The sequence below is a fragment of the Symsagittifera roscoffensis genome, chromosome 4, assembly GCF_963678635.1.
Source record: "Symsagittifera roscoffensis chromosome 4, txSymRosc1.1, whole genome shotgun sequence".
Taxonomy (NCBI): domain Eukaryota; kingdom Metazoa; phylum Xenacoelomorpha; order Acoela; family Convolutidae; genus Symsagittifera; species Symsagittifera roscoffensis.
Genome location: NC_087065.1, coordinates 2,772,539 through 2,800,379, shown reverse-complemented (window position 1 = coordinate 2,800,379; position 27,841 = coordinate 2,772,539). Strand labels below are relative to the sequence as shown.

Sequence of the window (27,841 nt, the reverse complement as noted above, 5' to 3'; positions counted from 1 at the left end):
CTGTGTTTCAAAACTTGAGAAAACAATATTTGCAAAAATGTTTTCTGTCGGCTCTTTTCTACTCCCCTCATTTCAAATTTTCATTGTTCTCAGTTGTTGTATGGGTGATTATGGCTAAACGCATGATAATAAGTTGTAAAGTATGAAAAACAAATCTGTTTACAATAATTAGTTTGTTCACCATGCGTAAGTCCATTACATCATGACAACGTATCTTTGTACTAATGTAATGAACATTTGCATGGCGAACAAACTAATTATTGTAAGAAGATTTTTAAAGAAAAAACTCAAATTTGGGAGGGGGAGGGGTCGGAAAAGAGCTTTTTTGTTTAGTAGATTAGAGGGTGATTAGGGTAGGATGTTGTTCACATGGTTCCAATTTTGAACTGAAATTTTTTTAAATTAAGATGTTAAGGTTAATCAATTACTCAAAATGGTTAAATGTACGACTGGTATCGATATATTTAAGATAGCACTCTGTTGGTTGAGATTAGATAACTGCGATTGATTGATTACTTGAGACAGGATGACATAGGAGTTAATTGATGACTCTTCCTCGTCCGAGGAGAGAGCGAATGCCCGTGTGCATTTTGCCCATTCGGGGCTGTATTTTGTCGTAGACTGAGGCTGGTCGCTCCAGATTGTAGACCACAAGCGCCCCTACGAGCACACCAATGAGTGTCGCAGCCACTAAAACAACACAGAGGTTGTTCCAAAGGACGAGATAGAGAAAGAGAGTGGAGGGGGGGTATTTAAAAGTCTAGGGCATGCATGGGCAAGGATGATTTACAACGATTTAAGTTATTCTTTTTTTTGTTATGATTCCCCCAGAAGCTTCAATTTTATTCCAGCTATCAAACAAAAGAATGTGATGCGGTGTCAAGTATAACTTACGTGAATTCTTTGGAGCTTACGAAAAAAAATTGGCGCTTTCCAAAAATAGTACTCCAGAAATCTTGTCTTAACACTATTGGAGAGCACCAATTCTTTTTCACTCTGCTGGACAATCATGGTTACAAAAAATTATAGCCTGTATTCTTACATTAGGACAACTGGCTCTTTTTCCTTTTCCCCCCCACCTCACACGAGCTTCAGTATATTAGTGTAACGAGTGGTTTTACGAGGTTGAGTATGCAGACCAAATATGTTTGTCATGGCCTTATTAGTCTGTATGTGAATTTTCATAACAATCGGACAATGTGATCAACAAATTTGCATAGAAAAATTTGCAGGTGGGGGGGAAAAGGAAAAAGAGCCGGACAACTTAATATTGTGCGGGGAGGTCAAGGACTCAAAACTGAACACGATGCAAGCAGAAGCAATGGAATCAATCACAATAGATGAAGTCGAAATAGTTCAGTCACCAAAAAATGGAAAGATACTTTTTTGCGAGCAAAGCAAGTTTTCCTCTCAGTGAATCGTTCGAAATTATCACGTAATCAATCACTATTTTTGACTGGTTAGTATGGTTTAAATATCACCGCGTTTGATGTACTCACGGATTACAGGCACAATGATGAAGAGATAGTACCAAGCAGTTTTCTTGCATTTCTGAAAAACATTAGTTCTACAATTCAACCTGATTATCAACCAAAAACACAATTTGGCTCATAAATCAGCTACATTCTGTTTCAAGCTTTTAAGTTCATAAGTTCAAGCCTAAATAATTTAACAATCAAGAAATATCTTTATAAATTAAACTATAGTTTACTAATTTCTTCTTGTATCCCCATTAATGATCTGAGCATGCGCCCATTTTTTTTGGTAAATTCAGGAGTGCTCAGAAACTGGTTTTGGTCGACCGTCCTAAAGGTCGACAACATTTTGATTTTTTTTTCAAAATGCCCCCTTGAGAAAATTCCGTCTTTTCTGTTAAACAGAAAACGTTACATAAGCTTCAATTGTTACCCAAAATAAGTTTTGTTTTTATATGGATGACCTTCAGCCAATCACATTGAAGCATAATGAAACAGGCATTAAAACATGAAAAACGGTTGTGTTAGGGAAAATACCGGAGAATGCAACATGCACCACTGAGTGTACCTGTGACGTGTGGTCGGCCGACTCGACTACACTGGAGCACTTGGTGGCCACCACCGACCCAGCCGGACAGACGTCACCAGAGGGACATCGGCGGGGTGACGAATAAGCATTCTGAAACACAAATAGCCCAGAATAGCCCAGAATAGCCCATACCTATGCTATTAAAAGTCTCGATATTTTTTCGGACCTCATTTGTGAATGATTTTTTTCTACTTCAATAAATTTTTTTGTTGGGACAAAATTACCGAGCTGAAACAGCAAACTTAATCACCAAAAATACCCACCCATTCAACAAAAATGTCGAATGTTTTTAGGCTGATATCTTGATTCGGCTATTTCGTATCAAAGTTACTGTCAAGTCTCACCACAATTAATTAATTTACTGAAGCCTAATCAGTTTACCGGACAGTAGAATCCTTGTGGACACTGGGTGCAGACCGAGTTGCCTGTGGTGTTTCCGGTGTAATAGCCCTTCTCGCAAGCAGTGCAGTTGGAACTTCCGCTCTCGTTTGCATAGGATCCGGCCGCACACTTGATGCACGCAGTGTAGCCAGTTGCATTGCTAAAACCCAAATCAGAGTGCAAGTCAGAAGCGGTTTTACAGTTAAGAAAGCAAAAGTTTTCTTTTTGCGAGAGGGATAAGAAAGCAAAAACTTTCGTCACAGAAAGTTTTGTCAATATTTTGGGTCGGCCTAATTGATCTTCTAAGCGCTCTTCTCCTTATTAAGGTCTTCCCTCTTAATCGAATGACTTGAATTCAAAACTGAAGGTGCCTGTGGGATTTGCAACCAGTGTTTGTTTTTGCAAAAGCAAAAATTATACGATTTGCGAGTTTATTACAAGAGATTGCAAAGTTCGCCTATTTGTTCGAGAGAAACAGTTTTGGCTTTTTTTAAAATAACATATTAGTGACAGAATCATTTTCAACGACCTAAAAGTTTCAACTGAACTGCCTTAATATGTTTGATGTGCTGTTTTTATGTGCTTTTTGCTTTGCTGAGCAATGTCAAAAAGGGAGTTATGCTCATTTAAACTTTTCACAAAGAAAAAGGATTTTTTTACATTTTTTAACAACTTTTGATTTCTTCATTTTCTTCTGCGATGCTACATTACTATATTTTAAAAATGAATAATAAGTGCAATTCTTTTCATAGAAGTCACAAATTTTCATCAAGTTTTTCATTATTTATCAAAACAGAAGATGATTTTTCCTATAAACATTGTCTGAGAATCAACAAATCATGTGATAACTTAATTTGCGATATGCACTTATTTGGGAAATAACGCCAATAAATGAAAAAATTCGTTTTTTTTTTCTGCTTGGTGTAAAAAGGATCTGCCTTTATATCCAATTGAAAATTTTCTGCTTTGAAACATGTGTCCGAAAAAGAACATTTTTCGAAGTTATAACGTGATAGAATTGTACATTGGAATATGCTAGGCAAAATAATAAAAGGGTTGGATGAATCTAGAATGGCTAACTGACTTCCCACGAGGATGACAAGGACCATGAGAAAAAACCAAATAGTGGACTAACTTTCTTTCTCGACGCGGAGTACAAGCAGATAATCAGATAGAAAGTATGTAAAATTAGATTACAAATCCTTCCAAAAAAAATACGTCTGGAGCTGTTGTTCGGTGAAGTCCCATTTGTACCAAGATTAATGTGTATCAAAATAAAATGTTGACCTCATTTGTACTAAAGTTGTTCGGCTCGATTTCTGATTGGACAAATTGTGAGCCAACGAAGTATTAAATTCTTTTTCTACTGTTCGGACAAAACAGCAAAGTTATGACGGCCGCAGTTGCGAGCTTGTCAACAGAGGGTAAGAATCTATACAAAAAAGAGCCGGCCACCTGCTACCTTAAGCCAAGAGCTCAAAATAGTAGGCTTACTAGTCGTTGATCAATTGATTATCTTTGGTAGAGATGCGATTGATTTTTATTTTGGCACAAATGGAAAGATTTCTTTTTTTTTGGTGCCTGTAAACACCCACCGATTGTTCAATCTTTCATTCTGTCATTTCATAATTAGTTTTCTTAATTACAAATTGAACCCATCACAATGTATGATAAATATAGAGAATATATAACGAAGAGAACACTTAGAGCTAAATTTAAATTACAGCAAGACTAGCCGTATATCAAGGCAAAGCTTTGAATTTTCCGATTGCAAATAGGACAATTGAATTTTTTTTTGGTTGAATGGTTGAAAAAATAATTGAGAAAAAAAAGAAGATCTTTTCATTGTTTCTTCATTTTCGCCCCCCCATGATATGTAAAAACTAAGGGTATGTTTTAGCACCTCGTATTGTGATAATAGAATTATATTGCTGGCCTCAATTCAATTTGTAACGCTTTTTTTGTTCCGACTTTCGATACGAAAGTAACGGAATATTTGTGCTCGGGGTGGTTTTTTTTCTTCAGACAAATTTCGACTTTCTATCTAGCCATTTTTTACATCATTCAAAAGGTATTGTTGTCTTGAGCTTAAATTTGAAAAGATATTTCATCTGTGATCATTTTTCGTAAAGTTATGGGGTTTAAAGATGGGCACTATGGCCAACTTGGGACAATTAACGCGCTATATTTCGCGCTATAACGCGTAAGCGGAGATTTAATCCGTCTTAGAAATCGTTCCAAATTGGTTGAAAATGCTTATTTGCCATAATTGATGTGTTACTGGAAGCAAAATTTATCACTTTGTACTTTATATGGCGTGTGGGGGGATGATTTTCACAAAATATCACAAAAGTTTTTTTACAAATTTTTTTTTCATTTTTTTTTACATTTAATTTTTTGCATGTTATTACTGCTTCATAGACCTCAAAATGCAGTCGGAACATTCAGGGCTTCGCCTTGATACGAGCAGTCTTGTTTGCCTTTTACGCGTGTTATATTGCACTTTAATTATCTCAAATCAGCCAAATTAGCAGTTTTCAAACGCCTGTTACTTTTCGGAAAAATCACAGGTGAATTATCTTTTTCAGTTTGAGCCCAGAATAACAATATGTCTTAGATGATCTTGAGCTCAAATGTAAAACAAGAAATTTCACCTGTAATTTTTTTTTTACAAAAGTACGAGCGCTTAAACATTGCGAGTTTGCCCGTTTTGGGATAATTAACGTGTGATATATTTTGTGCTATTAACGCGTAAGCGGAAACTTAAACCATTTTAGAAGTTGTTCCAAAATAAATTGAGGCATGCTATTTGATCAATTGAATACTTAGCTATATGCTAATTGTATTACTATTTACTTTACACAGCGTGAGCCTTACTGTTGCAAAAGAATCTGAAAGTGTTTTTATAAATTTTTTCTTTAAAAGTTTTATCAATTTTTCTAAAGCGAACACTGCTCGATAGACTTTAAAGTGCTGTCGGAACAAATAGAGTTCCGCCTTGATGCGAGCAGTTCAATCGGCTTTGCGGCATTGCTACACCCATTTTTCAAAATTAAAGGAAAAATACTTATTAATATTAAGTTGCATCATTAACGGAATAACTTGTTTGTCCCAAGTTTCGCCCATTTTTTGCCCCTCCATTTTAGTGGCAGAACTCGCCCTCACACATCTTGCCCCGATAATTTTACACATTTTGTACTCGCACGTGTCGTTTCTTTCTTATTACACAGTTCATTAACCGCCGCTTTCTTAGGTTACGATTTGAGGGGCGAAATGTGTGTATTAATACATGAAGTTTCTACGGTAGGTTATTTAGGGAGAATTGTACGGCTGATTTATTTGGTTTTGTTATTTTTTGTTTCACTTGACTGTTCGTTTTTTTTTGGTTCCGGTGTTTACAATGTAATAAGAACGAAATTCAAAAATTTAGCGAGACTGTCAAAGTATCTACCAGCTTTTTAGAACTTTCTAGGAACAATAATTCTAGCTCAGATCGAAACCTTGAACCTGGCATAACTTACATCAAAAAGAATCGATAAATTGGGGTATATTTTTTCGTTTTTATGCATACCATGAGTTTGAACTGACTCTTTGGCTATATATTTGAAATGGCTGAGAAGTTCAGTTTTTATGTAGTGATTAAATGAACTCACTTTCCGCTGTATTCTCCTGTGGAGCACTTTTCGCAGCATCCTTTCAGACATTCTCCTTCAGGACAAACCTGTTTTCGGCAATTTCCTGAAACATGTTTGAAATTTGAATAACTGCAGTGAAAAAAAAAGAAGAAAATATAAATTAAGAAATCATGTCCCACCTGTTTCTGGAGAAAACGTTCCGTTATTGCAGACAACGCAGATTCCAGGAGGAAGGGTTGATAACTCGGTGGTTGAAAAAATCCCCGTTGTCGACATGTCAGTGGTGGTAGCCTCGGTTGTTGTCTCTTCAGTGGTGGAAGCCTCGGTTGTCGACTCTTCAGTCGTGGTGGCCTCGGTTGTTGACTCTTCGGTCGTGGTGGCCTCGGTTGTCGGCTCTTCGGTCGTGAAAGCCTCGGTTGTTGTCTCTACAGTCGTGGTGGCCTCGGTTGTCGGCTCTTCGGTCGTGAAAGCCTCGGTAGTTGTCTCTACAGTCGTGGTAGCTTCGGTTGTTGTCTCTTCAGTGGTGGTAGCCTCGGTTGTTGTCTCTTCGGTCGTGAAAGCCTCGGTTGTTGTCTCTACAGTCGTGGTAGCCTCGGTTGTTGTCTCTTCAGTGGTAGTAGCCTCAGTTGTTGTCTCATCGGTCGTGAAAGCCTCGGTTGTTGTCTCTACAGTCGTGGTAGCCTCGGTTGTTGTCTCATCAGTCGTGGTGGCCTCGGTTGTTGGCTCTTCAGTAGTGGTAGCCTGGGTTGTCGGCTCCTCAGTGGTGGTAGCCTCGGTTGTCGGCTCTTCGGTGGTGGTAGCCTCGGTTGTCGGCTGTTCAGTCGTGGTAGCCTCGGTTGTTGTCTCTTCAGTCGTCGAGTGGGTAGTAGGCTTGGGAAATAAAGTGGGTCGATTGTGGGTAGTTGTGTGCTCTCCAGTTGTGGTAGCTTCACTTGTCGGCTCGTCAGTCGTGGTAGCCTCGGTTGTTGTATCTTCAGTCGTCGGGTGGGTAGTAGGCTTGGGAAATAAAGTGGGTCGATTGTGGGTAGTTGTGTGCTCTCCAGTTGTGGTAGCTTCACTTGTCGGCTCTTCAGTCGTGGTAGCCTCGGTTGTTGTCTCCTCAGTCGTCGGGCGGGTAGTAGGCTTGGGAAATAAAGTGGGTCGATTGTGGGTAGTTGTGTGCTCTCCAGTTGTGGTAGCTTCACTTGTCGGCTCGTCAGTCGTGGTAGCCTCGGTTGTTGTATCTTCAGTCGTCGGGTGGGTAGTAGGCTTGGGAAATAAAGTGGGTCGATTGTGGGTAGTTGTGTGCTCTCCAGTTGTGGTAGCTTCACTTGTCGGCTCTTCAGTCGTGGTAGCCTCGGTTGTTGTCTCTTCAGTCGTCGGGTGGGTGGTAGGCTTGGGAAATAAAGTGGGTCGATTGTGGGTAGATGAATGCTCTCCAGTTGTGGTAGCTTCACTTGTCGGCTCTTCAGTCGTGGTAGCCTCGGTTGTTGTCTCCTCAGTCGTCGGGCTGGTAGTAGGCTTGGGAAATAAAGTGGGTCGATTGTGGGTAGTTGTGTGCTCTCCAGTTGTGGTAGCTTCACTTGTCGGCTCTTCAGTCGTGGTAGCCTCGGTTGTTGTCTCTTCAGTCGTCGGGTGGGTAGTAGGCTTGGGAAATAAAGTGGGTCGATTGTGGGTAGTTGTGTGCTCTCCAGTTGTGGTAGCTTCACTTGTCGGCTCTTCAGTCGTGGTAGCCTCGGTTGTTGTCTCTTCAGTCGTCGGGTGGGTGGTAGGCTTGGGAAATAAAGTGGGTCGATTGTGGGTAGATGAATGCTCTCCAGTTGTGGTAGCTTCACTTGTCGGCTCGTCAGTCGTGGTAGCCTCGGTTGTTGTATCTTCAGTCGTCGGGTGGGTAGTAGGCTTGGGAAATAAAGTGGGTCGATTGTGGGTAGTTGTGTGCTCTCCAGTTGTGGTAGCTTCACTTGTCGGCTCTTCAGTCGTGGTGGCCTCGGTTGTTGGCTCTTCAGTAGTGGTAGCCTGGGTTGTCGGCTCCTCAGTGGTGGTAGCCTCGGTTGTCGGCTCTTCAGTGGTGGTAGCCTCGGTTGTCGGCTGTTCAGTCGTGGTAGCCTCGGTTGTTGTCTCTTCAGTCGTCGAGTGGGTAGTAGGCTTGGGAAATAAAGTGGGTCGATTGTGGGTAGTTGTGTGCTCTCCAGTTGTGGTAGCTTCACTTGTCGGCTCTTCAGTCGTGGTAGCCTCGGTTGTTGTCTCCTCAGTCGTCGGGCGGGTAGTAGGCTTGGGAAATAAAGTGGGTCGATTGTGGGTAGTTGTGTGCTCTCCAGTTGTGGTAGCTTCACTTGTCGGCTCGTCAGTCGTGGTAGCCTCGGTTGTTGTATCTTCAGTCGTCGGGTGGGTAGTAGGCTTGGGAAATAAAGTGGGTCGATTGTGGGTAGTTGTGTGCTCTCCAGTTGTGGTAGCTTCACTTGTCGGCTCTTCAGTCGTGGTAGCCTCGGTTGTTGTCTCTTCAGTCGTCGGGTGGGTGGTAGGCTTGGGAAATAAAGTGGGTCGATTGTGGGTAGATGAATGCTCTCCAGTTGTGGTAGCTTCACTTGTCGGCTCTTCAGTCGTGGTAGCCTCGGTTGTTGTCTCCTCAGTCGTCGGGCTGGTAGTAGGCTTGGGAAATAAAGTGGGTCGATTGTGGGTAGTTGTGTGCTCTCCAGTTGTGGTAGCTTCACTTGTCGGCTCTTCAGTCGTGGTAGCCTCGGTTGTTGTCTCTTCAGTCGTCGGGTGGGTAGTAGGCTTGGGAAATAAAGTGGGTCGATTGTGGGTAGTTGTGTGCTCTCCAGTTGTGGTAGCTTCACTTGTCGGCTCTTCAGTCGTGGTAGCCTCGGTTGTTGTCTCTTCAGTCGTCGGGTGGGTGGTAGGCTTGGGAAATAAAGTGGGTCGATTGTGGGTAGATGAATGCTCTCCAGTTGTGGTAGCTTCACTTGTCAGCTCTTCAGTCGTGGTAGCCTCGGTTGTTGTCTCTTCAGTCGTCGGGTGGGTAGTAGGCTTGGGAAATAAAGTGGGTCGATTGTGGGTAGTTGTGTGCTCTCCAATTGTGGTAGCTTCACTTGTCGTCTCTATAGTCGACGGGTTGGATGTATGATTACCCGGAAGGATAGTGAGCCGAGAAAATGGACTGTCTCCTACTTTCTCATCCTTGAAACCTAACATATGTGACTGCTGCTGGTTATCGCAAGCAACTGAAACGAAACATCGTAATTTTTCACAAGCATGATATAAATTTAAAATTTAGGTTTTTTAAATGCATTAGTTTTACCATAGCGCAGTAGAGATGTTTAGATTTTGAATTTTTTCTTAAACTATAAAATACCAAAAAATTTTGCTCCGGAAATTTTCCCAAAAACACAAAGTTTCATGATTTTTTTGGATACAAAGGAATTTCATCAATGTGCTTTCTTGAAAGCAAAGATATTGGAAAGTTTAATTTTGAATCATTTTCTTGGTAACATTACTCGATTACAAATTGCTGGTTTTTTTTCTCGGTAAGCTAATGAAACTCTATTTTCGAGTAGGGATGAATAGATGGTATTTGTTCTGCAGGCATTTTAGATCAGGAGTTTTAGAACGGCTCAAGATTGCCGCCGTGGTTTCAACAGAGACTATCCTATCTTGTTCAAAAACTTCAGCAAAATTTTCCAATGTAGGTTAAGATTCGAGGCGTTTGAAAATTTGCAGATTTCGATAATTTAGGACTTTTTGTTTATTCAAAGCAGGGGCAGCAAAAAAAGGAGAAGCTGATTCTCAAACCAAAAATGAATGCTAAACATGAATGCCCTGAATTTTCCGATTGCACTCTTTTCTATAGTCAATCAAAGTTTTTTTTCGAATTCAAAAGTCTGAGAGAATGTTCAAAAAACTTGAGAGCCAATTTAGCCAAGCTGTGAACCAATTTATGTGCGGATTAAAGATTTTACTACTGATGCTGAAAACTTAACACGAAGTATTTATGCGTGGCTATTTATACAAACAAAATCGTTCGAAATTGAATTGAAAGTAGTTAATCGGCCGTAATAATTTCGTACAACTGAATTTTTTTATCTTCGAATATTGTCCAAAAATTAAAGTTTTCCATTACTGTTCTGTAAATTTCCTGCTCAAATTTTTCCAAAAAGTGCCTAAAAACGCTTTTTTGGCCTGTTTGTTTTCCAAAACTTCCTTATCAAAATGGGGTCTTTATAGTGAGTTGGAGAGCTCAGAAAATCAATTCGTTCAACCTAAACAAAAAATGTCGACAAAATTTTCAAAACTTTTTGAAAATCCGACCTCCAACCCCCCTCGCGAAAATCCTAGATCTGCCCGTGTCTTAGATAGTAGTTTCAAGCTGCAGAATCACCGATCGTACAGATGGAAGATATATACGATTGTTTTTGGCGGCCAAAACAATTAGCATAAATGAGATTTAAGAAAACTGCAAAATTCAAAACAGATTTTCAAACTTTGTTTTCTTGCGCGTCCATATTACGCGTCAGTAAAACCAGACTTGTATCAAAGCGAAACTTTTACTGTTCGGACTGTATTTTAAGGTTTACAGAGAAGTGTTCGCTTGCATCTATGATGAGTTTTTCAAATAAAAAACATATTTGTAAGTTTTTTGAAAACACACCCACAAGCCAAATAAATTACATAGTGATAGAATTCATTTCTGCTAACGGAGAAGTTTTGAAAAATAGCCTAGTTAATTGGGGAAAATTTCTAACGCAGATTAAATTTCCGCTCGCGCGGTAATAGCAAAAAATGTATCACGCGTTAAATATCCCAAAATGGCCCAAATCCCAAATGTTTGAACCCTCATACTTTTACAAAAAAAATACTTTTTTTAATCGAGGTCAAGACAATAGTACTTTCCGAATGATATAGCCCAAGGAGTTTGTTGCATGCTGCATTTCTGCAATGGACATTTATAACAATGTGTGAAATGTTCTGCCTAAATAAAACGTATAACTATGTTTTAGACTATCAATGTTTTGAGATTAATATTGCCTCAAAAAGGTACGCCTCATTTGATGGGGTATCAAACAATTTAAATTTAGTATACTGTTTTCAAAATTGTTCTTTTTGTTCTCTTTTATCAGAGTGTTTTTGTCAACTATTGGATAGACTTCTAACTGATTTTTGGACTTGCGAATAAACTTTGCGTCAGAGAAAAATTTAACCACTATCGATAAAAGCTTTTTTGTTCCGACTTTTGTAACAAAAATAAAGGAAAATTTATGCTCGGGCTGGGTTTTTTTTTCTTTTTAACTAGCCACTTTGACGGCATTTTTTTGATGTTGCTGTCCTGAGTTAAATTTGAAAGAATATTTCACCTGTGATCAACTTTCGTAAAATTATAGGGGTTTAAAGAATGGCATTTTGGCCAATTTTGGACAATTAACGCGGGATATATTTCGCGCTATTAATGCGTAAGCGAAGATATGTCCGTCTTAGAAATCGTTCCAAATTGGTTGAAAGAAGCTTATTTGGAATAAAATTACAAATTACTATGAGCAAAATCTGTACTTTATATGGCGTGTGGGCTGATCACTTTGTACTTTATATGGGGCGTGGTGGGATGATTTTCACAAAAGAAATCTCAAATTGAAAAAAAAGTACATTTTAAATTTTTTTTATTCAATTTTTTCTTGTTACTACTGCTCCATAGGTTTTAAAAAGCAGTCGGAACATTCAGGGCTCTGTTTTGATTCGAGCAGTCTTGTTGTTGTTTAGGAGAGAGTTGGAAACGCTGGAAGGCAGCCGACCCATTTTACTTACGGCGCCAATCTTTGTTCAAGACTTTTCAAAACATTATAGGATAAAGAAAACAAATTTGATTGGCCTAAATCAGAAAACAACTCCTAGATCCACCCAGGTCGAGTGTTTGTTTTTTGTTTCGACTTTCGTAACGAATGTAACGGAATATTTGTGCTCGGGTGGGTTATTTTTCTTCAGACAAATTTCCGCTTTTTAATTAGCCATTTTGACAGAATTTTTTTTATATCATTCAAAAAGTATTGTTGTCCGGAGCTTAAATTTGAAAAGATAATTCACCTGTGATTAGTTTCCGTACTGTTATGGGGATTAAACTGTTGCAGCTTTGGCCAATTTGGGACAATTAACGCGCGATGTATTTTTTGCTATTGTGAGCGAGGATTTAATCTGTCTTAGGATTTGTTCTAAATTGGTTCAAGGAACTTATTTGCCGTAATTGATTCGTTAATAGGAGCAAAATCTATCACTTGGTACGTTATATGGCGTGTGAGGTGATGGGTTTCACAAAAAAACCTCAAATTAAAAAAGAATTAATTTTATTTTTTACTGCTCCTTGGAATTTAAAAGGCATTCGAAACATTCAAAGCCTCGCCCTGATACCAGATACAAGCATTATTGTTTCATTTTTTTATTTGGATTGCGGAGCTACTAAATTGAAATGAGCATACGGGAAAATCAGACTGCATAATTTTTATATCAATAAAAATTTGTAATTGAGATAACTAAAATTGAATTAGTTGTAAGTTATGACGTGCAATACGCCGATGTGGCTTGTAACCCATGAATCAATGAACCTATGCCGCGTTTTCTCGAGCATTTGCTGGAGGAAAAGTGTTTTTAAAAAATTGAAAAACTTGTCGACTTTTTTAGGTCAACCAAATGATTTTCCGAGTTCTCTCAAATGTGAGAAATTGTTTTGACCAAATTTTCTGCGTTGAAGGCGTTTTTTTTAAAAAACAATGTTTTAGTCAGTTTTTGGAAGCGTTTTTTCTTGGTACGCGCTCCCCCTTCAAAAATAGTATTTATTGATGCCTAAAACGACCTCACAAAATTTTTAGGGTGGTCGGCGAAAAAATGATGTCTAGAAAAAAAGACCAAACGAGTGACCGCTTCAGTGGGCAGGGGGACGAGTCCCTGAGGAAGGGAGCATCCACCTCCTAACCACCCCTTAATTCGCTACTGGTTTGTTCCGATGTCGGGGCGGGTTAGACACTACTCAAAACGGCAATCAGTGTTCAATCTGGCGAAGAACTGGGGGAGTCGGGGTGGGGGGGTCTGGGTAAATTTGGTTTAATGTATAATCTGGCAATTCATTTGCCTTAATTACATTGCAAAAGCCAGTCGTAGATATGTTTTCTTAGGATTTTGACATCAATATACTCATCTGACATTTGTAAAATTTTTGTCAAAAATAGGTCAAATTATTTAGCTTTTTTTGTTATCGGAACAATAATTGAACTCACTATTATTGACAAGCAATGCTAATGCGATGATTTTCAGCACAAATTTAGCCATTATCAATCAATCAATCAACTCGCTCTCGAGACAGGAAACAATTTGTGCGAATAAAATTGGCAGATTTTAGCTATGAGTCCAGAAAAAAGCTAGACAGCTCTTAATATTTTTCAAATTTCTATCTGTCTTGGTTGGACAAATTTTGTCGCATCAATTCAAGGTAGTTTGTCTGAGGATGTGGGTTTGTTTTGTTTTAGTGTCACGAGTTGTGGTAAATTTGATCATCATCTCATTTAAGGTATGGTTTGGAGAACTTCCTGTTTCTAAGCAAAGGTCAACTCTGATTAGCAAAATAACAATAAGGTTTTTTCTTCGACTTATTTATCTAATGTCGAATTTTGGCCTTATGAACAATAACTGCTTGATTCAGTGTTAGTTTAGTTAAATAACTTTCATAGATGCTTAACGGCAAAAATAAACAAGAAAAACCATATTAAGACGTGACGAATTAACTCAAAATGATCCAGCCTTATTTTTTACTGTTCATCACTTTTAAAATCTTAAGCTATAGAGCTTACTGATAATTTTCGGTTTGTCCCGACAGTAATAGAAATGTTTTAGACACCCGGGTTGACTTCCAAAAAAATGCTATTGACACACTTGGATTAGAGAAGTTTCTGAAAAAAATGCTTATCCTACAGTTTCCATTTATGAAAATAGGTTGACAAGCGTCTTTCCTAAGAACTCAAACTAAGAAATCCTTCCAATTTGTTTTTAATTAGTTTTTAGTAAAGTTACTGCTGATTTTTCCTGAGGAGTAGATCTCCCGTTTGTCCAAAAAAGTTTTTTTTTGCAAGGGAAAAATGCTTGTCATACATTTTTTGCATAATGAAAATTGGATGATTATTATTTTTTAAAATAAAAATTCCAAAAATATCGAGGAAAAAAATCTTGAGTAAAATGTTACCCTGACCCATTCTTCTCACATTTCAATGTGAAGCATCAAACATTTCAATGAAAACTTAATTCTTTCAGGAGCTTCATTTTTTGATTTCAAGTAATAAAATCTAAACCCCAATCTGTTCAAAAAAACGACCCATAAATTTCAAACGCTTATTTGTCAAAAAAGTAGTTTCATGGCTATATACAAAAACTTACGTTTTTTTGGTTATAATGCTGTGCAAACATCAACAACAGCCAAGCTTGTGTCTTTGGTAATGGTTTGCATTCTGTTGAATTCTTGTTGAATTTTTGTCGAATTCCACATTATTTTAAAAATCTTTTGAAGCAAGATTTCTGATGGATTCTAAAAATATTGTTTAAGAATTGAAATCTGCTTTGCTTCCACTTTAGAAGACACAATTTATAATAAGCGTTTACCGTTATTGAAGTTTTTTTATTTCTCAGCAAACTTTGAGGAAACATTAAAATCAACGAGATCAAAAATTAAACAGAAGAGAATCAAATCATGCTAAAAAATAGGCGAAAAAAATAGCATTTCAGGGCCTGGAAACCAGAAGACTTGTTACTCCCATCCTTGAACGTAAGAAGGAAATGTTTTTGCGGTTCTTAACTTTTTTGATTTCTTAATTTTTTTCCAAACAAAATCAGAAAACAAGGATAATTATCAGAACGGGCTATCGGTTTAAATGAAATTGAAATATTGAAGTATTATCCATGTTGAGAACACCGGTTTGAATTTTTTGGTTTTTAGCCTAACTTGAGCAAGTATAGCGAGCAAGCAGAAAATGGAATAAGAAAAAAATATTTTAATTGAGACGCAAAATACTTATTTCAACTTCAGTTTCTGAAATTCTTTTTCGTTGCCAAGGCAGTTCAAAAAGTTTTGCATTGTAAGCACATTTTTTTCTGTTCTAATTTTTTTTCTAGGTAAATAGGAATAATAAATATTAAATTTTCATTGCTTTCTATTTCTTGACACCCCCAAAATACATTGAAATGATGTCTAGAAAAAAAGACCAAACGAGTGACCGCTTCAGTGGGCAGGGGGACGAGTCCCTGAGGAAGGGAGCATCCACCTCCTAACCACCCCTTAATTCGCTACTGGTTTGTTCCGATGTCGGGGCGGGTTAGACACTACTCAAAACGGCAATCAGTGTTCAATCTGGCGAAGAACTGGGGGAGTCGGGGTGGGGGGGTCTGGGTAAATTTGGTTTAATGTATAATCTGGCAATTCATTTGCCTTAATTACATTGCAAAAGCCAGTCGTAGATATGTTTTCTTAGGATTTTGACATCAATATACTCATCTGACATTTGTAAAATTTTTGTCAAAAATAGGTCAAATTATTTAGCTTTTTTTGTTATCGGAACAATAATTGAACTCACTATTATTGACAAGCAATGCTAATACGATGATTTTCAGCACAAATTTAGCCATTATCAATCAATCAATCAACTCGCTCTCGAGACAGAAAACAATTTGTGCGAATAAAATTGGCAGATTTTAGCTATGAGTCCAGAAAAAAGCTAGACAGCTCTTAATATTTTTCAAATTTCTATCTGTCTTGGTTGGACAAATTTTGTCGCATCAATTCAAGGTAGTTTGTCTGAGGATGTGGGTTTGTTTTGTTTTAGTGTCACGAGTTGTGGTAAAATTGATCATCATCTCATTTAAGGTATGGTTTGGAGAACTTCCTGTTTCTAAGCAAAGGTCAACTCTGATTAGCAAAATAACAATAAGGTTTTTTCTTCGACTTATTTATCTAATGTCCAATTTTGGCCTTATGAACAATAACTGCTTGATTCAGTGTTAGTTTAGTTAAATAACTTTCATAGATGCTTAACGGCAAAAATAAACAAGAAAAACCATATTAAGACGTGACGAATTAACTCAAAATGATCCAGCCTTATTTTTTACTGTTCATCACTTTTAAACTCTTAAGCTATAGAGCTTACTGATAATTTTCGGTTTGTCCTGACAGTAATAGAAATGTTTTAGACACCCGGGTTGACTTCCAAAAAAATGCTATTGACACACTTGGATTAGAGAAGTTTCTGAAAAAAATGCTTATCCTACAGTTTCCATTTATGAAAATAGGTTGACAAGCGTCTTTCCTAAGAACTCAAACTAAGAAATCCTTCCAATTTGTTTTTAATTAGTTTTTATTAAAGTTACTGCTGATTTTTCCTGAGGAGTAGATCTCCCGTTTGTCCAAAAAAGTTTTTTTTTGCAAGGGAAAAATGCTTGTCATACATTTTTTGCATAATGAAAATTGGATGATTATTATTTTTTAAAATAAAAATTCCAAAAATATCGAGGAAAAAAATCTTGAGTAAAATGTTACCCTGACCCATTCTTCTCACATTTCAATGTGAAGCATCAAACATTTCAATGAAAACTTAATACTTTCAGGAGCTTCATTTTTTGATTTCAAGTAATAAAATCTAAACCCCAATCTGTTCAAAAAAACAGCCCATAAATTTCAAACGCTTATTTGTCAAAAAAGTAGTTTCATAGCTATATACAAAAACTTACGTTTTTTTGGTTATAATGCTGTGCAAACATCAACAACAGCCAAGCTTGTGTCTTTGGTAATGGTTTGCATTCTGTTGAATTCTTGTTGAATTTTTGTCGAATTCCACATTATTTTAAAAATCTTTTGAAGCAAGATTTCTGATGGATTCTAAAATATTGTTTAAGCAGTAGGTGCTAAGTCTGAGTTTTGGCTCCAGAGAAAAAAAGTCTTCTGAGGACAATGCGAATGTGGAGACAAATGCCAAGGCACGCTTTAAACTTAGACTTCTTTGATTGAAAATCATCATCAATTGTTTACAAAATTAATTTGGGATGCCTAGAATTGCTTCCTAGTTTATGGTTTCAGCGGAAAAGCCAGAAAAAATCAATCTATGAAAATAATTCAGAAGCTTCATTCGAGGCAAAAAAGTATAGATAACTTCATTCTGGTTCATAATAAAATTTTCAAAATCTTTAAAACAAATACATTCTTTCAAATTTTTTTAACTTGTTTTCTTTTTCTTGACTTCTCCAAGACTAGTTCCTTTCTAGACAGTTGGAACCTTTCTAGAAAGCTTTGAAATCTGAATCTTTTTTAAAAAAAGCTTCCATTGAAAATCATTATCAAAGACGCACAATTTTTTTGTGGGGTACTTGTTTCCTGGTTCGTGCATTGAGAAGAAAAATAAAAATTAAAAAAAAAAAAACGTAATGAAAGTATTTAAATATTAAAAAAAATTAATTCAGGCCAAAAACAAGAGCATAGATCATTTCAACTTGTTTCAAAGTAGAATATACAGAAAAATTCCATGTTTTTTCCAAATAAAGACAAAATTCATCTAAGGTATTTAAACCAAAACTTATAAAAATTTAGTTTTTGCAATCAAAAAATAAACTGTTTGATTACTAGATCGACAATGATAGAAAAAAACTTTTTTGTAAAATCTTGTAAGCCATTTGAAGTTTTGTTAATTCTTAGAATTGTTTTCGGCAGTGAAAACACTGAAAACAGACTTTTTATGATTATTGTAAAAATTTAAGCCAAATGTTAGATAACACGACATTTTAGGGTCAATTTTGGCTAATGATTTTCCAGACTTCTGAGAAATGTGACCGTTTTCAGTTTTACTTTAAGATTGACTTCTACGAATCAAAATTTTCATGCTATTTCATAAGTATAAAAAAGCACTTTTGATCTGAGATCAACACTTTTCATGCATGGAAGTTATGCGATTAGAATTTTTCCAGTGAACCGAAAATTCATGATTCTTACTTTTGTTTTTAACATGCAGTAAAAATTGAAATCTGCTTTGCTTCCACTTTAGAAGACACAATTTATAATAAGCGTTTACCGTTATTGAAGTTTTTTTATTTCTCAGCAAACTTTGAGGAAACATTAAAATCAACGAGATCAAAAATTAAACAGAAGAGAATCAAATCATGCTAAAAAATAGGCGAAAAAAATAGCATTTCAGGGCCTGGAAACCAGAAGACTTGTTACTCCCATCCTTGAACGTAAGAAGGAAATGTTTTTGCGGTTCTTAACTTTTTTGATTTCTTAATTTTTTTCCAAACAAAATCAGAAAACAAGGATAATTATCAGAACGGGCTATCGGTTTAAATGAAATTGAAATATTGAAGTATTATCCATGTTGAGAACACCGGTTTGAATTTTTTGGTTTTTAGCCTAACTTGAGCAAGTATAGCGAGCAAGCAGAAAATGGAATAAGAAAAAAATATTTTAATTGAGACGCAAAATACTTATTTCAACTTCAGTTTCTGAAATTCTTTTTCGTTGCCAAGGCAGTTCAAAAAGTTTTGCATTGTAAGCACATTTTTTTCTGTTCTAATTTTTTTTCTAGGTAAATAGGAATAATAAATATTAAATTTTCATTGCTTTCTATTTCTTGACACCCACAAAATGGCCCAAAATACAAAAAAAAGAAAAAATTTCACCAAGTATTTGTACCAAATTGGTACAAAACAAATCAAAACAAAACCAAACACAATATATAATAAATACATTGAAACCTCATACCCACTTATCAAGCAAGGAATCAAAAAAAAAGTTTCAACCAACTGCAAGTCCAATTTGGAAAAAATCACGTGATGCGGAGAAAAATTTCCATTACAACAGATGTGTAGACTTAAATCAATACATCTTAAAGATCAAGTAGAAACAGATCGAAGCCAACTAATCGATCGAGAGTAGAAAATTCCAAAAGAAAACATTTCATAATTTTAATTGTATTCACACATTTAAGGACCAAAAAGTGAAACAAGCATTGGAATCCAAAGAGATTTAAAAACCTAACATTATCAAATGACAAATGGAAGTTTGAAATCCTCAAAAACTTTCAACTAATTAAGTTTTTGATTGGTTCAATTCAGCTTAAGAAGGTGAATTTCACATTTTGCTCAAACAACAGCCCACTTGTGATCTTTTTCAAAATACACAGACAAAAACTCATTAGATTGTGAATCTGAACATATCATCGCATTTAAAAACGTTAAAAAATTAGTATCTGAAAAACAGAAACAAAATCAATTTGATCAGAGCCTCAAGACCCGGGTGATCTGCAATGCAGCACTAATTGAGTTAGCGGCGACCCTAGATCAGTTCACCGAGGAAGGTTCAATAACCATTGCTTATGAATCTAGATTTTTGAACTCATTGGAAGAAAAAAACTCGATAAATGATCTTGACACAGTGTGAGTGGTGTTCAAAATTAAGCACTTCAAATGCTGTTTGTACGGAAAATTTTTTACCTTCATCAGAGACCATCAGGTTTTAATCAGTGCATTATACGCAAGATCAAAAACCAAACGGTTTTGGTTCACAAGATGTATAGACAAACGAATCCCTTTAAATGTTGGTGTCAATCATTTGGCGGGATCAAAAATAGGACATATTGACTATATGTCGCGAGCGAGACCCAGTTGAATTGGCACTAGCCCTTCAATAGCTTAGTAATTGAGAATCGCGCACCAAATCAACTCATCAAAATTTGCGCGGAAAACGAAAGAATGCTTACTGTGCAATTGACAAATCAAGTGAATCCCAATAGTTTGGGACATATAGAAAACGGTCAAACATATCATGAACAAATATTTTGCTAAATTAATTTGAACTGATCAGTTTTTGAGAAGAAGAAAAGAGGCATGGAAGAAACACTACCACAGCCATCTAAGAGAATTGATTTTCGTCTAGCACGGTCATCGCAACACCGATACAACACATAAACACAAGTGCATTCCGCACGGAAATTGAAAAGCAATACTAATGGTTCTGAGCAGACTATTAGTCCCATTAATAGTGTTCACTGGAAACACTGAATTAGTGACCCAAACCAGCATCAACGAAACAAACAGGAAAAAACGAAAACCCAAATAGAAAAAGAACATAAAAATTACTAATTAGAGATACAGATAGAGGCGGAACACAAAAAGAGAGTGTTCGGAACGCAGACAGAAGACAACTGAAGCATACCATTTTTATTAATATTGTGAGGGCCGGTTGAAACTGACCTAAAACAAAATGAAGGGAACCCCACCAAAAAAGAATCACTCTTGATGACGAAACTTTTTCAACAATAACTCGGGTTCACCCACAAAATGATCATCGACAACAAAAATACCAGAGTTGAGAGAAGCACTAAAACGGAAATTGAGGAGGTTACTCAATCGAAAAACTCTGCAAAAAGCCCCTTTGAAATGAAGTTTTTGCATTAGTCATCAGAAGAGATCGCAAAAAAGGTGAATTTTGTCAGAAAATGAATTTCGGAGGCTCTCAAATGCTTGTACGGTACTTATTGGTCGACAAAAAGATAAACTCCTCCACACAATGCACACAAAAGTATACCCAAACATTCTTGATAGCATCCATCCGACACACCTATGATCACTGCTCGATCTATATGTGCACCAGCGGATTTGCTTTTGTTCCCAACCCAGAACTCCAGCGACCATTCAGATCTTCAAGGCTATGTTGCGTATTAATCTGCAAGAAGAACAGGACCATTTTCACGTTTTCACACATCGAGTACTTGAACGCACCCAAAAAGTCAATGCCAAGCCTGCTCAAACAGCCGCACGATAAGAGCATAAAGAGTTACAGAAAATGTCAAAGAGAAAAACAATACTACAGACAGGGAAAAGAACTGTAGATAAGCCACCAGTCAGAATGACGGCGAGGAGAGGAATTCAGTTCAAACTAGCCAGCCTAGTACCCAAAATTTCATCAGAAATTGCTGAGAAGACAACATCAAGGGTCTGAGCCATCATCATCATCAAGCAACGACTCATTGACCCATTCAGAAAAACCGCAACATCGGCAAAACGCGTGGACATAAAAAAGACACCACTACAAATGGCAGTTGCTATTAGAAGAAAATTGCTGAGAACCTGACTATAAGCTTCAGCGGGGGTAGTCGGCAACTCAGTTCCAATCAATGCCATAGAGAAAAAGGAGATCAAAAAGCTGAAAAAGAAAACATTCGAAAGGAATCACCCAGACAAAGCAGGGGAGAAATCAAATATAAAAAGCATCATTCACGAAATTATATTAAATGAGAAATTGGAGAATTCCAGGTATCTATGAATTTTGTCGAGGCAAAACAATTAAAATATCAAAACAGGAAACTAGACGTTATCGAACTGGTGTCAGCAGTCAGCAGCCCAAACAGGGAGTAACTACTAATCGTAGTAGATACAGAAAATACAAAGATCAAAGAAGAATACACATGAAGCGAAGATGAAGGTAAGAAGATAACAGAAACGAACGAAAGAGAAAACAAAACTCGAAGCAAAAAAAAGACAACCAACAAAACTAGAATATAGACGGCATAAAAAGTAGCAAAAAACGTTTCAACAGAGGTAACGCAAAGAATCATGAAGAACAAATCGAACACCAGAAACAAAATAAGGGGACCCAGAAACTGATTATCTGTTGAAGTGGTAAGTGTAGAATAGAAAAAGAATAGTTGTTAACTTGAACTGTAAGCAACTGTTAGGCATCAAATCGAAATCTTACTGCACCGTTCTATTTCTGATCATACCGGACGTTAGAGATCGCAAGGTCACGACAGCAGGTCTCCAGACAGAAGATACAAGTTGATAGCACTTACATAAACTCAAACTGGTACAAATTGATAGCACTTACATAAACTCAAACTGGTCCCTATCTCATTCGGGCAACCACAAATAAATTTTAAATCGTAGATGTAAAATTTAACTCATACTTAGGTACAGTTTTAGTAATTCAGTTTTAGTTTACATTTAGTTTTCAGGCATACTTGCCAAACCTCTCCTTAAGGTTTTTCTTCGTCATCATTTACTTATGTTCTATTCGGTGAATCATTACTCCCCCCATTTTGTCGACTCCTCTCCGTTGTCGCGTCGATTTTCTCGTTGCCTCCTCGCTTTGTTTCCGTTTAACACCGACGGTTTTCGGTGTTCGCTTCTTGTCCGTTGCCGACGGTTCGTTTTCTCCGTCCGCTGCAATTTTTGCCGTATCTTTCGTTTCGACTGCCCAATCGCTATCCCCTCCTCGTCGCTTTCGTCCTCGCTGTACTCGACTATTCGTCGCTTATTTAGTTTTTTCGCTCGCCCCATATCTTCATCTTCGCTATACTCAACGATTTGCTTGTTTTTCGGTTTTTTCGCTGATTTTTTATTTCTAATTGCTCTTTATCGGCTTTTCTTTTAGGCTTTGTGGGCTTACTTGGACCCGGGGTGCTCGTTGAACTCGAACTAGGACCTGGGGTGCACGCGTCACTTCTATTCACAATTCGGCTTTCTTCAGCCGCCGACCTAAATGAAACACCACTTCGCCTTAATAACGACCCTTTTTCCATTTGTACTGTGTGTTTAGTCAATTTTTCAACCTTCTCGGGTCCTTGGGGTCTGTTTTCCCCGTCTTTTGATATACTGTTGTAGTACTAGTTCTATGTCTGTTGAGCCATGCTGGTGCCTCGGGTAACACTTGAGCTGCCTTGGGGTCTACTATTTCTGTTGCCTTGGGTGCGTCCGTTTCGATTAACTCCTGCTCATCCAAAACCCTTGGGGTTTTTCTATTTTCAGGGGCGTATACCAGGTCGCTCCGCTTCTCCCAATCTAGGGTTAACTCCACATTAGGAAGAATACTCGCCTTGTCTAAACAAGATAACTTGTGGTTAATAACATTATTCCAATTGAGGTAATTCAATGATTGTTTTTTCGGCAAATTTCGTACAGCCGTAGTCGCTTCTTTTCCATGATAAGCCTCAAATGGCGTTTGCTTAGTCTTAGAATGGGGCACAAAACGGAACGCACTTAGCGCACGAGATATCATTAACCCAAACTTATAGTTGCTATTTTCTTGAAGATATGTGAGAACGTAATTTTTTATCGACCCAATTGTCCGTTCAACCAATCCCGTTGCGCGATGGTCCTTAACCGGAGGTTTTACGAGTTCAATGCCTTCATAATTACAGAATTTTTGAATTTCCTTCGAAAAAATCCGGTTGCCTGATCCATATGCAGTTTTCTTGGGTGCCCATGAGTATTGATGTACTTCCTTGGGAACTTTAATACATTTTTAGACTTGTTACTTGAACAGACATAAGCCGACGGCCAATGCGAAAAAGTATCCACTGCTACTAGTACATAATTTTTTCTACCCCTTACATAATTGACCGGACCCCAGAAATCTAATTGAACCAAGTCATTAGGTTCCTTAGGCACATACGTGTCCCCCATATCACTTTTTGGAATATCTGGTTTAAGATTTTTAACTGCTTCTACGCAACCTTTACAGTACTTCGCTGTAGCGGCAATCTTTTTGTGCATTAATGGTATTCATACATCCTTTGCAGCTGCAAACATTTTATCGCATCCGTGGTGGTTAAAGTGCAAACGATTGAGTACTGATGACGACATATCCTTCGGTATGGCCAGCCGGCGATCCATCCACAGGCAATTTTCACATACGGCAAAGTCATTGTAGTGTTGGGCGTAATATTGTCCTATTCTTGTGATGATCTCCTTGCCTTAGGTTTCCTATCTCTGATTGCATCGCGGATCGTTTTCAGAATCGGGTCCATTTCCAGATTGGCTTCGACTATTTTCAAACTCAGGATCTCGGGGTAATCAATCTTTCTAACTACTTTACTGTCGGTAGGTACTATCGAGTAAATCCAATTATCATTCTGCACGAGTGGGTAGGATAATCCAGGAAACTGATGGGGAAGTGAAATAAAAGTATTTAAGTTTTTCGAATTTGTTTGTTTTGGAACAACTTTTTCCGGTGGTATTAATTCAATATCAGAGTCAGAACTTACACTAGGTGGTTGGTTTAATCGATTCAGAACAACATTAAGGTTTACATCTCCGGAATGGGTTGAAGTATTAACAACAGCGGATGTTCGTGGGTCGCTTTTTTCAGTAGAGTTGATTGATGACATATTGAGTAAATTTCTATTTTCGAGAGTACAACTTGAATTTACGTACTGAGAACAACGTCTGATTTTCTCACTTCGATATTTGCATATTTCTGCCGGTATGCAAATATCTCGATTCTGATTGGTTAACCGCCGGTTGCATGTAGACACGCCCTCTAGTGAGCGCGTGAGCTCACGGTGAATATTTGCATATTCAGCCTTTCTTTTATTCCCATTGGATACAACTGTTTTTGTTATTTCGAAACATGACCGCTCGCCCTCTACCGTCGGTTTTGGCCTAATGTTATTCACTTCCTGACCCCTAGGCTTCATTTGATCCTTAAGTTTCAATGCTTCGTTTATCATTTTTATTTTCGCTACTGTAAAACTTTCATCATAGTGACTGGTCACGGGTGCCTCTGCGGATGGAAACCGAGACAAATAGTCAGCCAATCCCATTTTTGACCCCTGTTTATGTTCAACCTGGAAATCTTAAGGTACTAACCGGTCGTACCATCGAGTTATTTGGCTAAAAAATGTTTTATTTGCCTTTGGGGAAGATTTAACAATGTAAGCAATGCCTTGTGGTCCGATATAACTGTGAAATAAAGACCATATATATAGTTTCGAAATTGTTCAGTGGCCCACACTACCGCGAGTAGTTCTAATTCTTTGGTAGAAAATTTTTTCTCGGCCGGATTAAGGTACCGTGAAGTGAACGAAATCGGGTGCCACCCGGAGGTACTGTACTGCTCTAGCACGGCCCTTAGGCCATAATGACTTGCATCGCAGATAATCCTCGTTTCACAGTGAATATCGAAATGTCTTAGTTCCACAATGTTGTTCACCAGTGCTTTTAGTTGTTGAAAGATCCTTTTGCAATTAGGCGTCCAGACAAAATCGTTATTCTGACTTAGTAATGGTCTTAACGGTGCGCTCACTTCCGCAAGTTTTGGCAAAAATTTATGCAAACTGTGCAATTAACCCATTAGTAATTTTAATTGTTTTCGAGATTTCGGAGTTTTCAGATCTTCCACCGCTTGTGTTTTCCGGACTAACGGCGCGATACCGCTTTCCCCAATTCGATATCCTAGGCACTCACATTCGGTTTTTGCAAATTCACATTTTCGTAATTTCAAAAAAACATTAGAAACGTCCAACTTTTTTAATATTTTCTCTACTAACGCAATATGTTCTACTTTGGTTCCTTTAGATGCAATTAGAATATCATCGATGAAAGCATTTGCCTTAAGTAAATTATCAATCACTTTTTGAAGTTCCGCTGGCATTGACGTGAGCCCGTAAAACCGGTTTTTGAAACGATAAGTTCCTTTCAATTTCCCGCCAACTAGTGAAAAGTTACATTGCCCACTCGTTTTTTGGTCTAAAGAAACTTGTCCATACGCGTATGTGAAATCCAGCGTTGTAAAATACACGTTCCCCGCTTTCCTTTCTGCAATTATCTGACTTATTCCGTCTACTAATTCGTCAATGTTTGGCATTTGGTACTTATTCTTGTGTACCTGTTTATTCAGTTCTCTTGATTCTCAGGCCAATTTCATGCTTCCATCTTTTTTCACAGTGATTACTATAGAAGAGACAAAATACTTGTCCGAGCACTCTTGTAATTTGGTGATGTGACCTTCGTTTATCAACCGAGTAACTTCTTGGTCTACCTTATCTTGTAGACTGATAGGCACCCTACGCCCCGTTTGTTGTATTGGATTTAAATTTTCGAAGAAATTGGCTTTTACCTTAGCGTTTTGAATTTTACCTATCCTGGTAAATAAATTTGGGTACAACTTACAGAAATAAGTTTGCAATTCATCATATTCCTCCTCTTCTTGACTGCTACCTTCCCCCGTGATTCCCATCACCTTCTTCTTTTGCACCAACTCCAGGCCTAGGGTGCCCATCAGATCACGCCCAAGGATTGACTGATGATTTTCGGATATTACTGACACCTGTGCTGGTGCTGCCCAGCCGTTTAATGACATCGTCACCGCTACCTTCCCAAGTATGTGTATTCGGTTGTTGTTGTAATCCAAAAATTCATCTTTCGAAGGTTGTTACTGAATATTCGCTTTACCTAATGTTGTTTTTAGGTCTGTCAAGCTGAAAATTGTCACCGGGGATCCGCTATCGATCCACAACCACATTTTTTTTCCTGACACCTCAACCTGTACTCGGGCCCCAGGAATTTTCAGTTCTGTCACGTTCTTCTGCCTTTTAATTGACATCACCATATAATCATCAGAACCTGACGTCATGGATTCATTTTCCCCGCTTCCTTGCTGGTTCACCCACGCCACTGGATCTTCTGCCACATCACTAACACTTTGCATGCTCTGATGGTGCTCATTTTCATCTCTCACTAATCCGACTCGTCCTCGTCCTCTCCACTGGTTAGTACCTCTCCTAATTCCTCTGCATGTTCATTCAAAATGTCCCAGCTTCCGACACGAATTACATGTTGCTCCCTTTGCAGGACAGTTCGCAATATGGTCAAGAGTAAAATTCGGTGCGTCGCAATTATAACACCTACGGTTATTACCGCTGCCCCCACTGCTTGATCCTTGGGTGTATGCTCCGCGTCCCCCGCGTCCTCGACCTCGGAAAAATCTTTGTCCCCTTTGGATATTATTAACTGGCTCCTGTTTTATGGTTATCGACGGCGCTGAGGAGGCTGGTTTTCCAGTGTATGACTTATAGGCACGTTCACCGCGTTCATACGATAAAGCGATCCTATAAACTTCTTCGGGTTACTTTGTTGATCTTGATAATTCTCGTTGGCAATCCGATTACCGCATATTCATAATAAAAATTTCACGAACATTTTCTGCTGTATTTGCAAAATCACATCTGCCCGCAAGAGCGCTTAATTCCGCGTGGAATCTCACAAAAGTCTCATTTTCTGTCTGCTTCCTCCCACAGAAGAGTCCTCTTTCATGTGTCACATTTAGTTCACGCATGAAGACATTTTGCATTTCGTCCAATACCCGTGGGTATCTTTCCGTTTTAACGTTTACCGCCGGTTTCCTTGCTTTAAATATCCGTTGTGCTTCGTCTCCAATACAGAGATATAAGTTAGACTTTAACTTCTTCTCCGACTCGATACGATTTTTCCCATTTACTTCCTCTGGCAAGTTTGTAATAGCCGTCGCATTTAACGTATGCGCAAAATAAAAATCGTCAGGAACAATGTCATATTTTGCGATCATACCCCAGTGGAATTTTATGATCCACTCCTCCCAATAGATAGGGGGTTCTGGCGTCCGTGCATCCCAGAATGATACTATATTAAGCGGATTCCCCCCCTTTTTTTGATCTGCTGGCTGCGCCATGTTGAAGTGGTAAGTGTAGAACAGAAAAAGAATAGTTGTTAACTTGAATTGTAAGCAACTGTTAGGCATCAAATCGAAATCTTACTGCACCGTTCTATTTCAGATCATACCGGACGTTAGAGATCGCAAGGTCACGACAGCAGGTCTCCAGACAGAAGATACAAGTTGATAGCACTTACTAAAACTCAAACTGGTACAAGTTGATAGAACTTACATAAACTCAAACTGGTCCCTATCTCATATCACTCAAGTTTTTTGGGTTTTTATAAAATCAAAAATTGAACAATGGGAATAATAT

At 37.9% G+C, this 27,841-nt stretch overlaps 2 protein-coding genes across 2 annotated transcripts in view; one reads left to right on the top strand and one right to left on the bottom strand.

The window, feature by feature from the left end:
* Positions 1-27,841, top strand: part of LOC134843608 (TBC1 domain family member 30-like) — a 551,730-nt gene that overhangs the window by 354,429 nt on the left and 169,460 nt on the right. The window lies entirely within an intron of this gene.
* Positions 539-26,196, bottom strand: LOC134843873 (mucin-2-like). The gene is made up of 9 exons (XM_063860189.1): positions 26,007-26,196; positions 22,667-22,934; positions 22,504-22,592; positions 6,260-9,280; positions 6,099-6,183; positions 2,446-2,605; positions 2,044-2,154; positions 1,500-1,551; positions 539-690 (listed from the first exon to the last, which is right to left on the bottom strand). Exons 1-9 carry the CDS (start codon positions 26,194-26,196, stop codon positions 539-541), a joined length of 4,128 nt encoding a protein of 1,375 aa, XP_063716259.1.